This window comes from Ictidomys tridecemlineatus, chromosome 14 (assembly GCF_052094955.1).
Source record: "Ictidomys tridecemlineatus isolate mIctTri1 chromosome 14, mIctTri1.hap1, whole genome shotgun sequence".
NCBI classification, from domain to species: domain Eukaryota; kingdom Metazoa; phylum Chordata; class Mammalia; order Rodentia; family Sciuridae; genus Ictidomys; species Ictidomys tridecemlineatus.
Genome location: NC_135490.1, coordinates 39,224,594 through 39,241,508, shown reverse-complemented (window position 1 = coordinate 39,241,508; position 16,915 = coordinate 39,224,594). Strand labels below are relative to the sequence as shown.

General features: G+C 34.5%; 1 protein-coding gene across 3 annotated transcripts in view; it reads left to right on the top strand.

Moving 5' to 3' along the window:
* Positions 1-22: 22 nt before the first annotated feature.
* Positions 23-16,915, top strand: part of Vps37a (VPS37A subunit of ESCRT-I) — a 37,828-nt gene continuing 20,935 nt past the window's right edge. For 2 of the 3 annotated variants that reach the window (XM_013360967.4, XM_005330798.4), the window contains exons 1-4: positions 45-483; positions 13,945-14,019; positions 16,084-16,198; positions 16,719-16,819. In XM_013360967.4, coding sequence (XP_013216421.1) covers positions 359-483; positions 13,945-14,019; positions 16,084-16,198; positions 16,719-16,819 — 416 coding nt within the window. In that variant the 5' untranslated portion in view covers positions 45-358. Of the gene's footprint in view, positions 484-13,944; positions 14,020-16,083; positions 16,199-16,718; positions 16,820-16,915 lie in introns of all 3 variants that reach the window. The other variant, XM_013360968.4, reaches the window with a different exon arrangement.

Genomic DNA, 16,915 nt, shown 5'->3' with positions numbered 1-16,915 from the left:
GACACGCAGAGGGGGCGCGGCGCACGGGCGGAGGCGGGGCACGCAGGTGACGAAGGCTAGGGTGGTGGAGCGCTGGGCGGTCAGCCTCCCTGACTGGCTGGTTTGGGCGTCTGGGCGGCGAAGGTAGGACTGCCTAACCCGGGCGGCACGTTGCCCCTCTCCAGCTAACTGCATTATAGCATGTCCCCCAGAACCTGGAGACCGCCAGCCGGGCTTGCTTAGTGAAGATGCAGCCCCCCAGCGTTTAGGCCACTCGCGTCTCAGCCCGCTTCTCTGTCGCTGGAGAACGCCCGGGTTGAGCAGCTGGGAGAAGCAGGCCAGAGCCTTCTAGGGCCTTGGGCCCGGGGACCCAAGGAGGATGAGCTGGCTCTTTCCCCTAACCAAGAGCGCCTCCTCCTCCGCGGCTGGTTCTCCCGGTGGCCTCACCAGCCTCCAACAGCAGAAGCAGCGCTTGATCGAGTCCCTCCGGAACTCACACTCCAGGTGACTGGTCGCTGCTTCTTCGACAGGAGGGAAAAGTAGGGCGGGAGGGCGGGCTGGTCCCAATCACTCTCACGGCTCCACAGGCCGACTGCCCGCCAACTGCCTCCTTTTGATAGACTTTCTTTCATAGTGGGTCACACATCTGATCTTCCATTCCTACCTCATGTTTACTATTTTCCTCCGGAACCCCCCTGCCTCCTGCCCCACCACTGCTCAGCTCTTCTACTTTTGACTTGCTCATCCGTTTTGACACATCGCTGCTGACAGTAATCTCTTTCATATTCTATATCCGATACCCTTTAGTATTCCTGGTTTCCCCCCTAATCTTTCCCTATACCCACCTGATAACAGCTTTGGCAGAAGTGTTAAAGCACTGCAGTTGGCTAAGGGGAATTGTGAAGAGGAATCTCCAAGTTTCACAAAGAGGAAAATTGTTGCAATATCAAAGAAAAGGAAGCCGTAGTTTTTTCATCATTGAATTCTTTGAGCGATAGTCAGTCTTCTTGAGTCTCTAATTAAGAATTTACCCTGTTCCAATAACCTCTCCCCATCTTGCAACTGCTAGTGTCTGTACATTTTCACTTCCTTAATATTCTTGGCTCTACACTCAAAGATTGCCATGTATTCATCTCTGTTGCTTTGTTGTCTTCTTAAGAGTTTTCATTTTATCATGGTCAGATTAGAAATATTTTGCACTTCAAATTATTTCAACTGTTTTTATTTACTGTAGTCTGGTTTGCTATAGCCTTTTATACTGCAAATACCTGCGCCTCTAATGATTTTCAAAAATTAGAGCTGCCTGTTTTATGTCACAAGTTATACAATTATATTTTCCTAACAGTTTCACAGCATGTGTTTTATGTAAAGATGTCAACATGGTTATATTCTAGTCCTTTTTAAGATCTTTTCATACATTTGAAAAACATAATGAGATAATAAAATTGAGTAATTCCTATTGAACAATTGAATTCCTATTGAATTGCCATTTTATCTGTTACACGTCAATATTTTTTCCAAGCAAGTAAATTATAACCTAGAATAGTAATAAATGTATTGTCAAAAGAAAAATTTACTGCAAAATTAGGTGGCATTCATTTTGGAAAATTAAACTCAAAGTTTTTACAAGTGTCACCCATTATAAGGGTAATGGCTAATGCATTCATAAGGAAAGGCATGCTACACGGGAAAAACAAAACAGATTCATTTAACCAAAAATTTATGTTACATGGGAGCCTTAAGAAATGAATACCCAAAGACCCAGGGAAAACTGTCTTTTTATATTTAGGTTTGGTAAGGAATGGACAACCATGTAGAATTGTTATTTGACAGAAGTTTATGGCTTAATGGAAATAAATGAGGTGAAGAAACCTAGCAAGGCCTGTCCAGATTCTTCTTGGCACTTTGTGTAGCTTTCCTTCTTCTCAATATGGGTATAAGGAAGGACCCCTCTGGAATGAGGGTTTTCTGGGGAGAGGGTGGAGAAAGTGACCTTTGTAGGTTTTAACACTTGCTTTGGGGAATGGGAGATCTAGTTTCTTTGACCAGATTTGCAGAAGAGGAATTCTGATTTTTATGAATGCTCTGGGGGAGAAAGAAATAAGAACCTAGAGGTAGAAAAAAGTCAGGGAAACTTTGCTGCTGAGGTCTTCTAATTTCCTTAGCTCAATGTGATTACCTTGCCAAAGTGCCATACTTCGGAGTATCATTTTCTGAGCCACAAGACAAGTAAATCTTATTCTAAATTTTTTTAACACACAATATCTTTATTTTATTTTTATGTGGTGCTGAGGATCGAACCCAGTGCCTCACACATGCGAGGCAAGCACTTCATCACTGAGCTACAGCCCTAGCCCGGAAACTCATTTTTAACAAGCATAACAAATTTGTCCCCTTGAAGTTGTCACCTTGGAAGACTGAGTACTATACTAATCATACCACTGTAGAAATACTTTTTAGAATCATATCCTTGGAATTAATTGCAGTTAAGCCTTTGGTTTATTCTTAATGCTGGAAAATTTTTATTCTTTAAGGATAAAATTGAATTTTTAAAAACTCCAAATCCCTTGCTGCAAAGTCAGTAATTGATCTAAAATTTATTGAATTTTTGGTCACCCAAGTGAACTGAGGTGGTAAAGCAATAATTGTTCATCTAAGGAGTTCTAAAATTGGCCTTAAGGATGAATAAATACCATGAATTGAATGCAGAAAGTATTCATTTATTATTTTTTGAGCCAGAAGTCTTGAATATGGGACATTACCTATATTTTGTAATATTATGAACATATAACTTTAAGTTTGTTTATAAAAATACTTGGAGTTTTATTTAATTGAAATATTTCACAATTTGTATAGCTTGTATAATTTACAAGTTATATTTGGATAATTCTGGGGACAATTAAGTAGATCATATGCTTCCAGTTTTCTAAGGAATGGTAAAATCCCAGAAAAAAAAGCATGCCTTCTACCTACCTATTCTTGCTAAGTCCACCCTTTTAACTAATGACATACATATCTAGGATAGCCAGTGAAAATGATCAACCTGTGATATCTTAGAATATGTTGTTTGATTAGGCAAATTAGTAGGTAATCTTATATTTAAAGATTTTTGTACAGACACCATGATTGATTATTCTGAAGTGCATTTTGTAAGTTAAAAGAATATTTTAAAATAGGTTGGTTTGTGTGTGTGTGTGTGTGTGTGTGTGTGTAATAAAAAAAATTTCTTGAGTGATAGATATCAATATCTTATTGCATGCTGCCTGCATCCCTTTAGTTTCACATTCTGAGGTTTTTTTTTGTTTGTTTGTTTGTTTTTTAATTTTTTTCTGTAAGGTCAGAAGCTCTTCCTGAAGTATGTAGCTTTTTTTCCCCCTTCTGTTTTACTGAGTAACTTTTCCCCATCCCATTTTCTCATTTTCCATCCAACTCTTTATTTGAAAATCCCATCTCAACAAAGAATTTATTCAAGTTTCTTTCTCTAATGGATATAAACTCATTTTTATTTACCTTAATAGAATTTTACCTTCTCATCTTCCTCATGTTAGGTGGATTTTATAGATATCTCCTCATCTAGTCTCAGTGGGATGCAGGGCAAGTGGGATACTGTCATAGTAACAAAAAAAAAAAAAAAGTTAACCAAGTATAATAACATGTTTAAGTCTGTATGGAAAGAGAAACTAAAAGGTAGGTAGGTTGGACTCAAGTACTATATTGTATATTTTGAGTTAATAATTATCATACTGTTAAATTTACCACTAAGATTTCTGACTTTATGTGCAGAACTAATCCTTCTATTTTCTTCTACCTCATAAAGTAGTTCACTTTGGAGACACTGTTGTTTTCCTATCCAAATCCATTTCCTTTGTCATCTGGAAAGAGCACCTGTTTTTTATTCTATTTGATCCCTTGTGCAGGGCCTCACTTAGTAGAGATTGGGCTCTCTCAAGCCCAAGAGGTAAATAATGATTGTTTATGCCAATGTATGATGGTCTCAACTCCTCTCTGCCTAACTATGCAAGTAGGACTCTTGACCTAATCTTGGTCAGTATGAGTTGGAGAGGAGGTTAGCTGGAAGCTACTCAAAGCCTTGTCTGAATAATAAAAGAGATGTCTAGGAGAACAAAGAGATCTGAGGAAGAAATGTCTCTCCTGTTTGCTATTGTGTCACATGGGACTTTTGGAACCATTTGGATCTTGAGCTAAGATAAGGCTGACTATTGAATGTGGCAAAATGGAAGATAATATTTTGCTGCTAACTTAACTAACTTTGGAAACTCCCTTCCTCTACACTACTCATGTAAGATAAATAATTCTTCACTGTTAAAGTCACTTTTACCCTGGTTTTTATGTACTTGTAGTTAAAAATATCCCAGCTGTTAAATTCACTAATCTCAATATTTAAGGAGTCTTCAAAAAGTGAAGCTAAGTAGTATTTCTCTGTATTATACTTGCAATCAGAAAAATTTAAAAACTGATGATCTTAATAGTGACTATTCCAACCATCTAGAGAGAAGAGTCTCTCTTCTCTCACAATATCTAAAGTTATTGGCTTCTTTATGAATTTCCTTATGTATAAATTTTATAACAACTTGTAGCAATGTTGTGAGTGGTAAATATTATTTATAATTAACTATGTAAATTCACAGTTATATAAAAAATAATCTTTGTTACCTTTTAACTTACAAATACTAGGCAAAGGACTTCTGTATTCTTTTAAATAATAATCACTTACATGATAATCCTATACTGTTTTTTATTTGTATTCAACAATAATATCTAATTTGGGGGTTAGGTTATTTATCAAAATTGTTTTTATTTGGGCTGGGGATGTGGCTCAAGCGGTAACATGCTCACCTGGCATGTGTGGGGCTCTGGGTTCGTTCTTCAGCACCACATAAAAATAAAATAAAGATGTTGTGTCCACCAAAAACTGAAAAATAAATATTAAAAAATTCTCTCTCTCTCTCTCTCTCTCTCTCTCTCTCTCTCTCTCTCTCTCTCTCTCTCCCCTCTCTCTCTTTCTTTAAAGAAAAAAGAATTGTTTTTATTTTTCTCTCTGGGACAACTAATAGAATCATAATGAAAAAAGCCTTGTGCAAGGAGTCTGGAGATACATATGTGTCATCAACAGGCATGTTGCCACTTTGGATAGTCATGTAACCTTTACAGGCCATATGACCACTGAAATGAAAGGGTTGACTACCTGCTTTCTTATTGCTCTGTTTAGTGATGAAAGTCTATTGATATCTCAGACTCCTCAATGTAATGACAGTCTGCAAGACAGAAAAAAAAATTAATTCAAGTATCATAAATATAAGCCAGACTCAAGTGATCCCAATTTTAAATGATTATCATTTCTGCTTCTGCTTGGATATTCTGTGTTAGAAACAGGTCTGCTTGAGAATCTTTGGAAGAAAAATGGAGAGGATACAGCAGAATTATCTCTTTCTGATGAGCTAGTGCTCAGTAACTTCCCTTCCAGAAAGTCTATGGTGTACATGAAATGACATTCCTTGGAATTCTCCAGAGACTGAAACTTCTCAGGGACTCTTTGGTTAACTTTCAGAATCAGGAATAAAAATGTCATAGCCAGAGAGTGAGTCTGAAAATGGGAATCCTCTCTACAAGACAGTATTAACTATCTAGAATGCATAGTGAATTTCTCAGTCCCTTGTTTACAACCCAGGAGCAATTTAGGTATAAAATCAGGAATGATTCCTATCACGTAAGATTTTATTTTTTTGTAATTGCAGTGCATGGGGATTGAACCTAGAACCTTGCTCATGCTAGGCAAGTCCTCTACTGCTGAGTTACATGTGCAGCCTTCATGTAGGATTTTTGATATTTAAAAAATGTGTATAAGTATTCAGAAGAGTAACTGACCTGTAATAGACATATGACAAATTGTATTCCTTTTCCCCCCTGCATAGAATTAGTGTTCCTAAAATTTTGCCTCGTAGTCTACATGCTTCTAACCACGTTATTGTTTATAAATCTCTCACAAGCCTACCTACAACTGATTTGTCTCTGGAAAGCCTACTTCTGACTTTCCAGTTCAAAAACAAGTCCATTCCAAAGAGTTAACTCATAAATGAAATGTCTCTCTGTAGAGTTATTTAATAAAGCATTAGGCAAGTAAAGAACTTGAAGTATTATATCTTAATAGTATCTGTATAACATTTCCATCACTGTGACAAAATATCTGAGATAAAGGATTTTTGAAGAGGAAAGGTATATTTTGGCTCAGTTTCAGAGATTTCAGTCTATGTTTGGTTGGCCCCTTGCTTTTGAGTCTATGATGGTGGGTAAAACTTGCAGAAGAAACTGCTCACCTCATGGCAGCCAGGAGACACTGATAGAGTGAGAGAGAGGAAGGGTCCCAATATCTCCTTCAGAGGTACTCCCTCTATGGCCTAACTTCCTTTTTCTAGGCTCCATCTCCTTAAGTTTCCACCATCTCCCAATAGCACTACAAACTGGGGACCAAGCCTTCAACACATGGGCCTTTAGGAAACATTCAAGATTGATGCTGTAGCAATGGCAGTCTCCATAGTCTTTAAAATTGTTTTGTATTTTCTTTTACTGTCATTACTTGGATCCCAGTATTATTTCTGATCGCCCAAACTTTTAGCCTTATAACTTCCTTGGAAAGTTTACTTTTGTATAGTTCCTTTCCTATACCTGTTAAGCTTGACCCTTTGCTTATAGGTGTGCTCATAGGTTTCTTCTTTCTTTTTTAAATGTTTTTGTAGTTGTAGATGGAAAGAATGCCTTTGTTTATTTTTATATGGTGCTAAGGATAGAATCCAGTGCCTCATGCATGCTCGGCAAGTGCTTTGCCACTGAGTTACAGCCCCAGCCCTCATAGGTTTCTGAGTAAATCTAAGTTCTGTGCCTTCCTTTCTATGAATTTCACTTTTAGCTTTTTAGTACTCATACACAAACTTGGTGACACAAAAACTTATATCATGAAAATAGAAGGGAAAAAACTTAAAGTGAGGGAATATGAGGGTTTTGTGTGTCTGTATGTGTTTTAATTATTCCACATTATTTTTTAAAAAGACCCATTGCCAACATTTAAAAATTGAGATTTTACATTAAAATATCCAAATCTCCAACTTTACTTTTGATAGACTTTTTTAAAAAGAAGGCATAATTTTTTTTCCCAATGTCCTTTGTCCCTTATAACTTTTAAAATGAAAGATATGTAAAGATCTAACAAAATATCTGTATAGCAACATTTGCTTCATACTAAGAGTAGCCGTCGCTTTTGCTGGGCTTCCCACTTCCCATTTTGTCACTTTGCAGTTATTCTCTGTTGCAATACAAGCAGCTCTGTTTATTCATGTACATTACTTGCTCCTATAGGTATTTGAGATTAAAAATTTATAGAAGGGAATCACCTTAAATTGTTACAATAAAAAATTCTATAAGAATCTGTTTTTCCTTCATCTATTGAAGCTAAGTAATTCTATAGAATGTCAACTTTTTGACTGTACAAATATCTTTGAACTTATATAGTAAACTATAAAATTGTATGTATCAAACAACCCCACAATTAAGTGAAGTTTATTTGACCCATTAAGACATATAGTCTATAAAGAGTTATTAAAACTTACACTTGCAAAGTGTATGATACAATAAACCATATAACCATGCAAGAAAAAAACTTTCTCAATAGATACAAACTATAGCAGGTCTGGAGCAGCTAGTATCTAAAATCTTCCAAATGGGCATGGTCCCTGGCCCTTGGCACTATTGGGAGGTTGTGAAGCCCTTAGGATATAGAGCTTATGGGAGGTTTTAGGTGACTGAGGTCAAGACTTTGAAGGGAATTGTGGGAGCTCCCACCCCTTCTCTTTCTCATCACAGCTATAAGGTGAATGATTTTGCCATGTAATACTATGATGATATGCCATCACAACACAGGCTCAAAAAAAAAAAAAAATGGGACCAGCTAATCATGGACTGAAACCTTAAAAACTGAGCTAAAACAAACCTTTTTTCTTCATAAGCTGATACATCTCAGGTATTGTTATAGTGATGGAAAGCTGACACAAAAAATTCACTACTAAAACTGGGGTCATTGCTGTGACTATTCCTGAGACAAAGTGGAGAAGGAATTTGGAAAAGTTTGGAGGAATAGGCTAGAGAATGCTTAGAATAATGTAAGTAGAGCTTAACGGGTGGTTCTGTGGGGCTCAGTAGACCAGAATGCCCGTAGACTTGTGGAAAGTAAAGGCCTGGCTGTTAATGCTTCAGATGAAATGAGAATTCTATTAGAAACTGGTCTAGAGGCCATTCATATTATTCCGTTGCAAAGATTTTGGCTGCATTGTGTCCATGCCCAAAGACTTTGTAGGAGGCTGAACTTAGAGATGTTGGACTAATTTACGTGGTGGAGGGAATTTTAATGTAGCACAGTGTTAAAGCAGCAGCTTGGGTGGTGGGTTTTAGACAAATTTACAGTGAGGATGGGAGCAAAAACTAACAGAGTAGATACATTAGGAAAACTTTCTGGCCTGAAAAGGAGCATGTTTAGAGGTACAACCAAGGAGGGCACAGTTGCTGCAAGGTTAACTGCCATTAAAAAGCAAAACACTTTGCACTGGGTTAATAGGAGGTTTCAGTCTTTGGCTAGTTGGCCCCATTGTTTTGGACTCATAATAGGGCAGCCCATGATGGCAGTTTATGACAAAACAACTCATGGCCAAGACATGAAAAACAAAGAGGAAGAGACAGGATACCACAATCCTCTTTAAGGGACACACTCCCAATGTCCTAAAACTTCCAACTAGGCCCCACTTTTTATGGTCTCTACCACCATATCCCAGTAGCACTAAACTAGAAACCATGGACCTTTTTGGAAGACATTTCAGATCCAAACCATAGCAAAGAACCCATATTGTTTTGTATCTGAAACTTTTCTAACATTTCCTTAGGTTAATTCTTGATTGACTTAATGGTAGTTCAGATATTATTTTTCCCCTTTATTCTCCCCTAGGTTACATGCTTTCTTCTGTGTTCCTATAGCTCTTTGCAATTTTAGTCATTTTCCTATCTGTTCAATGAAACACTGTTCAAAAAATATCATGAAATAAATGTGTACATGTGGCACAGCTTTGGAAAACAAATTGCAGTAATTTACTTTAGAATTCCATAAAGTTTTAAATATGCTTATGTACATCAACTTTCGCTAAGAGACAGATAAAAGCTATTTAAATTACCAGTTTCTTGGCTTTTTATTTTCACATCACCTATGTGTATGTATGTGCTCATGTGTACACATGCATGCAAATGCTATTTTCTTTTCTCTAAGGATATTAATTACACAAATTTATAGTCTCCTTTTTGTTCCCATATCTTGCAATTTTGTGTTTTGGTTTGCTGAGCTTCCATTCCTTTCATAGTTTTGTTTTATTAAAACTTTTATGATGTTCTTATTTCTGTTTTTGATATTCTCTGTTGACTTGTTTGTGGATCTTTACTCTGCCATATATTGCCTCTGATGATGAGCAAAAAGAATAATGTGCTTCTATATGGGGCAAGCTGATAGTTGTCTTCTGGAAATAGAGGCTTTCTGTGAGCTAGTAGCTTCCTTGATTTGTAACTTTCCACAACACTGCTACCTGCCTTAGAAGCTCACTATGTTAATACTAATACTAATACTAATAATAACTTTTGCTATATTCAGGATTGAACCCAGGGCTTCCCACATGCCAAGCAAGTGCTCCACCACTGAGCTATATCCCCATTTTTATTTTAGTTTGAGATAGGCCTTGCTGATTTGCTGAGGCTGACCTTGAACTTGTGATTTTCCTGCCTTAGCGTCTGAAGTAGCTGGGATTATAGGCATGCGCCACCGTGTCTGACCTTCACTGTTAACATGAATGCAAATATAATTTCTGTTTACAGGTTGAAACATGCAATAAAATGGACAGAGTTAACTAGCCCATCTGCTACATATGTTACTTCAGTCATTAACCTGAGAAATAATTCTGCCCTTTCTCCTCTCTATACATTCTTGCTTTGTATTGACTTGGTTCAAACACTTGGAAGACCTTCAAACTGCTCCTGACTTTGTATTGGTTTTATGTTTTGGGTTATGATTATTTTCTGTATTTACTTCCCTTTTCTTTATTTCCACTCTGTTCCTTAAATCTAATCCATGTTCTATCTTTCAGATCTTCCTTAAAATTTCTTATCTGCTATGGTAGTGTTTGCTTTTCAGCATCATTACAGATTTGCCTTTTAAAATTCTCTTTTAATAGTTCATAGATTTAAATAAGAAAAGAAAATTGCCTATTCTTTATCTACTTTCTTTAAGTGTCTGAATTCTTCATTTGCAAGATTTATCTATAAACTTTTACTTGAATTATCCAGCACTATGGGAAATGCTTATCATTTTCATTTGATCTTTTTAAAAAAATCTCTGGACTTTCACATCAAGCTGTATGCTCCTTCAGAGCAAAGATCACCCTATACTCATTTGTTTTTCCATTTCCTTTCAAGATGTTGGATAAATGGTATCTGCTTATTTGAACTCTGTGTTAGGAAATCCAAGTTTATGCAAAAGATAAGCCAAGCATTAAATGACTGTTTATTCTCTATAGGGATCTTTTAACTATATATAGAGATTGCATTTCATGTTTTAGGGATTATCAGAAAAATGAGAATGCCAATTAATTGTATATTTCTATTAATGAAGTTATCTGTTGTCCTGGATTGATTTAGCCCCAAACAGATTCAGAGACACTGAGGTAAAACCATAGTAATTCTCTTCTTTCAAAGAACCTTAGAGAATAAAATTATTGGAGGAGAACCTTACAGAAAAAGATTACTAATGGAAGGCAATTTATATTTTCTATTGTGCTATGATTACAGTATTACTTTCAAGTGTTTGTGTGTGTGTGTGTGTGTTTGTGTGTGTCTCTGTGTGTGTATACTTACATTCAAAGTAGTATCAGTGGGTCTGGGGTTGTAGCTCAGTGGTACAGTAGGTATCTAGCATATATGCAAGATCCTTAATTCAATCTAAGCACCACACCCATGCCTGCAAAAAAGGTAGTATCACTGTTAGCATGAATATATAATAAGAAGAGTATTTATTGCAGGATGATTTATAATAGTAAATATTAGAAACAATCTAAATACCTAAAAGTATAGTGAATAGTTCAAATAATATTATGACTATATACTAGAATATTATGCAGATATTAAGATTGATAATGTAGAAATAACATTATCATTGATGTAAATTTAGAAAGATAATTATAAATAAATTATTGAGTGGAAAAAGAGAAAGTTTCAAAATTCTATATTTTGTTGTAAGTAAAGATGTGAATGTAGAAAAAAATTAGAAAAATTTGCATCAATGTGTTACTAGTGGTTGTCTTGGTTATATAAGATTCCAAATTATTTATATGTTTTCTTTGCATTTTTTATTTTTTTAATGAGATGAATCAGTTTTGGAATAAGTTTTTTTAAAGTTATTAAAAATAGCAAAATGTTCAAAATCACATTTGTAATTAATATTCAAGGACTTATTTTCATTACATAAAAGAATTCAATATCTGGCTGCAGTTAGATTTTTCTAATACAGTTATTGAAAATGCATTACTAGATTGCCATGATTAACTTGCTTGGAATTTATTAATGATGGTTCATTTGTCATTAACAATGTAAGAATTACCTTCTTTTTGTTTGATACCTCATTTGTGTAGAAAACGTCTCAAAAATGTAATAAATGTGAAGAGTATAACTGAGAAATGAATTGGACATTCCTAATTGAAAAATTTAAATGAAACATTTTAATGTGTTTTCTATGAAATTTTTCTTTAAAAATCTGAATAATATCAAAAAACCTAATGAGTTAAAACTTTAATATCACAAGGCCATTCAAGCCCCAACTTTAATGTACATTCTAGATTCTTTTTAAATAATAGCTTAGATCTTGAGCAGTTATTTGCCTGGTATCATTCTTGGGGTTTCACATACACTATCTTGCTTAATCTGACAACATTTTTAGGTAAATAGGTGCTTTTAACATTCTCATTTCCAATTTGAGAAAAAAAGGCTTTAGATAGGTGGAGTAACTTGCCCATGGTCACCAGCAGGATCTGAACCTGACCTTAAAAGGAGAAAGTCACACTCTTAATCACTTAGATGCTTTTCTTGACTTTGAATGGTGGAATCTTTTATGACCAGTGTTTCCTAGAACAATGAAACTTTAGGGTTGTAAGCTAATATAACAGAATTTTTAAAAACTAGGCCATTATTTTTATTATGCAGGGTTCATACCTCTGAAAGGGCAGTCAGTCTAAACTTAATTTCCAAAGAAAAACTTAATAAAAACTATATAAATCCTGATATTGAGTACTTGCTTGAGTCTTTTTTTAGGTCTTTCTTGTCAATGATAATCCTATTCCATAGGATGTCAGAAGAGAAAGCATTATCTGCATCTAAGATTTTTCCATAGCTGTGTCCTAACACTCTCTAACATTTTAAGCCATCTAAGATTTACATATTCTAGAGCCGAGGTTTTTATGAAAAAAAGACCAGAAAATATAATAATCAAAAAATGAGAAAAATTAGAAGTTTAGTTCAAAGCATCCAAAAGAACACAAATTAAACCATTATGCATATGCTAGGCCTTTCCCAGATATTCATGCTTGAAGAAGTTTCTTGTCTGTTTGATATTAAGGTTCCCTCTACAACCTGAAGTCATCGATACAACTTAGTATATTTCTCAGTGGAAATATTGTGAATATTGATTAGTATTCCAAGTGAACCCCAAAGTCTCCATATCTGATTTACAGATGATATTTGTAAAAAGGTATGCCTAAAATTAACAATAAAACAAAATAAAATTCTGCATTATAGAATGTTAAAAGGAGTTATATTCTGCCAATAACAAAGACCCCCAAAATGATGACTTAAGTACAATAAAAGTTTATCTTTCTCTTATATAAAATAAATTAAGAGCCTGGAAATTTCATGGTCATCAATGACCCAAGCTACTTCTTTTTTCTTAGCTGTCCCCAGTATATGACTCCCATTCTCAGTGTCACTCATGGTCCAAAATGGCTATTAGAAGTCTAGTTATTGGGGCTGGGGCTGTAGCTCAGTGGCAGCGTGCTTGCTGGTACATGTGAGACATTAGGTTTGATCCTTAGCACCATGTAAAATAAAAATGAAGGCATGCTGCTGTCCATCTAAACTAATATGTATATGCTTTTAAAAGAAAAAAAAAATTTTTAAAGAAGTCTAGTTAATGATCCAGGCAGGTAGTAAGCAAAAGGACGGAAGAGCAAATAGAGTGCGTATAATTGTTCATTCCCTTTTAAGATATTTTCTTGGATATTTACCTCACAACTTTCTTATATATTTCATAGGCTGTGACTTAAGTATTTAGCAACAAGTAGTTACAAGCAAGACTAAAACATTGCTACCTAGAACAAAATCTGTCTTCCCTTACTTAGAAAAAGGGAAATAATTATTTTTGAAAAGCAGCCATCAGCCTCTATCCAAATTATATAATCAACACTCATTCAGATTTCTCAGTTTAAGACATTACCATCTGTAGCTGGACAGTGATAGTTCCAGTCAGAACCCATATGTCCTGCTGACCTATATTAACCAGAGAGGTTGCAATTGCTTCTATTAATGGTAAATTAAATGATAGTGAACCAATCTAACATAAAATACAAGAGTTTTTACTTGCCTGTTTTCCTTAGAATGCTCCACCTGCTCCTTGGATATTTCAGAGTATTATTGCCTACTTATTTGATAAGGGTTTTTGTGATAATTTATCTTACAAAATACAAGTTATGCTGTCTATCCAGATTCTGTGATTATAATTTAAATAATTTTAGTAGGCTCTAGCATTTAACATTTGTCTTTAACTTTAATGCTTTTTATAACTTTGGGTAATTTTTTCTTTTCTCAAATTTTCTCTTACAGTATAGCTGAAATACAGAAAGATGTGGAATACAGATTGCCATTCACTGTAAACAATCTGACTATTAACATTAATATGTGAGTAGAATTGTATCTTATTTTTCATGTAATAGGAATTAAACTTTTTATTCTCTCGTAGTTACTATTAGAAATAAGCTGTTTAAAGTGAATTTAAGTAACTATAATTTTTTTAAAAAGTGCAACTTTAGTGAATAATTTGTAAAAGACATCACTGATACAGGTAGCCATAGAAAAGGAAGTATAAAAGAGAAAATGCAATTAAAAGATACGATAATAACCCTTAGTACTATAATTATTTTTATTAGAACTAGTCTTAGCTAGAGATAGGCTGAAAAATGATGATGACAAAGGAATCACATATGGAAAACCTATAGAGATTGATTCACCTTTATATCAGAAACAAGTTAACATGTTTGAAACTTCAACAGTAGATATACTACATCATTGAGAACAGTCAGGGCTGGTTTTGATCAGCTGATTTTTGCTGCGGGGGGGTGGAATTAAAAGTTAAAAGTGTAATTATGAGGTTTGTATTGAAGTCATAAACAGAAGAAGTTGGACTGATTGCTGAAGTGACTGTTTAGGCTTAAATGCAATTATTAGTCTCCATTGTTAAAAAAAAAATAAGTTATTACCTCAGATTGCATTTAGATGGTTAGTTGTTTGAGGAAGTATCTGGGTAAAGTAAAGAAAAAAAACATCTCTTATTCATCTTTGTATCCTCATTGCTTAACATTGTGCCTATGCAGAGGAGGCCTTATTAAATAATAGTTGCACGAATGGATTCAAGCATGAACATTTAACTCTGCCAAGCATTAACTTGACACATGAGCTTTATGAATCCTTATAGCCATCATGCAGATTAGGACAAAGTACAGACACATGGTTAGCAGATATCATAACAGGATACAAATCCAGATTGATGGGCTGGAAAGGCCATTTATTATCTCTTTTACCAAAGTAGTTTTAAAATCTTTATGTAAATGAAGTAGTTTTATTTCTCATCAAATGTCTGGGTAGAGATAAGTAGGAGAATCCAACAAGGAACTAGTTTTCTTTGTGACAATACTGTCAACAAATAGCCTTCTGGGCCAACAGGAATAGAGAGATAGTGTAAAAGGAAAACTATTCTGAATTTTAGAGATTTGGAAAATAGTGAACTCATTTTTAAGACTTTACCTGATAATTTTAATGTTGTAATGCTACAAAAGGTTAACTTTTCACCTTTGAGAATTTGTTGACAATAAATTGTTGGAGAACTTATTGTGTTTTTTTGCCTGCACCTATGTAATTGATCTCAAAGTTGGGAGAGAGGTGTTAATTGGAACATTTAGATGAAAATAAGGTAGAATCAAGGCATGACGAAATCCAACAGTTCAGTTCTAGTGCTTTGCATTTTATCTACTTACTCTTTAGACATAGAACAGATGTTGGAATAATTACTGGTGGCATTTTAAAATTTAAGGAAAAAAAAAGCAAAAACAAAACCCAAGAATACTGTGTGGCCAGAAACTGTGGTCCAATAAATAATCAGACAGGGTTTGTATGATTCATTTGATTCTGATTTTTAGCTGAGATTTTGTATAGCTTGGCATATTTGAAAACAATCACCATGATGTAAAAACTTCTATAATTCAAACTGTCTATATTCACATTAAGGTTTTAGCTGTGTTGAATTACTATATAACCAAAGTGTAATTGTTCATAAATTTTAGTTAACTCAATAACCATCATAGAGTTTTTTGGTATGGTTGGGGTTTTTATTTGTTTTTTGTTTGTTTGTTTGTTTGTTTGTTTTTGTTAGGTACTAAGGATTGAACCTTAGCTGTGTCCCTAGCTCATTTAATTTTTTATTTATTTATTTTTTTTACTTTGAGACAGGATCTCACTAAGCTGACCAGGCTGGCCTCAAACTTGCCTATACTGGCCTTGAACTTGCAATCCTGTTACCTCAGCCACCTTTGTCACCGTAATCACGGGCCTGCTCTACTGTGCCAGGCATAGAACATTTAGTACTTAATGATGAATCTGTACAAGTGTAAAAATTTAATTTCCTTTTAACTTGAATTTTAGGATTGTGACTATATAATATAATATTTCTTGTTTTTGTTTTTTTACCAGATTACTTCCTCCACAATTTCCTCAGGAAAAACCAGTGATCAGTGTTTATCCACCAATACGACATCACTTAATGGATAAACAAGGAGTGTATGTTACTTCTCCATTAGTAAGCAATGTATGTGTGTGGTATAATTTTTTTCAGAGTACTATAACAAGTATATTACTTTTCTATGAAATATGTTTGCAACCTAAAATTCATTTAAAATTTCACTTTGGATTCAGTAACTTTCCAAAAAATATTTTACCTTATATACTAGAAAATATCATGTTTAGTTAATACTAAGACTTACAGTTTTTGGATATGATATGGTTGACGTTAAAGGACCATAACTTTACGTTTGAACTCTCAAACTATTATAAATAGTGAAATGTGGAATTATTTTAGCTTTATTGTTGATTGAATGGACTTTCAACCTAATTTGCTAATTACTGAATACTTATAATATTGATTCTATAAGAGAATGTCGTGAGTTGTGGATTGCTATTATGTTGATTTGACACAGTTGTCTTTGTTTTTCTGGCAATTCTTGACCTGCAAAAGTGGATTAAGATTTAAAATGACATTATGTCAATGAGACTTTATGATCTTTTTTTTGAAAGTGATTTTAATACTCATGCATTATTGTTACTTTCAGTTTACAATGCATTCAGATCTTGGGAAAATTGTTCAAAGTCTGTTGGATGAGTTTTGGAAGAATCCCCCAGTTTTAGCTCCTGCTTCGACAGCATTTCCATAGTAAGTATATTTATAACAAATAAAAACATATTTGTACTTATCAAAGAAATCAAAATACAATTTAAAAGATTAAATGATGTTAAAAGATAACCCTCT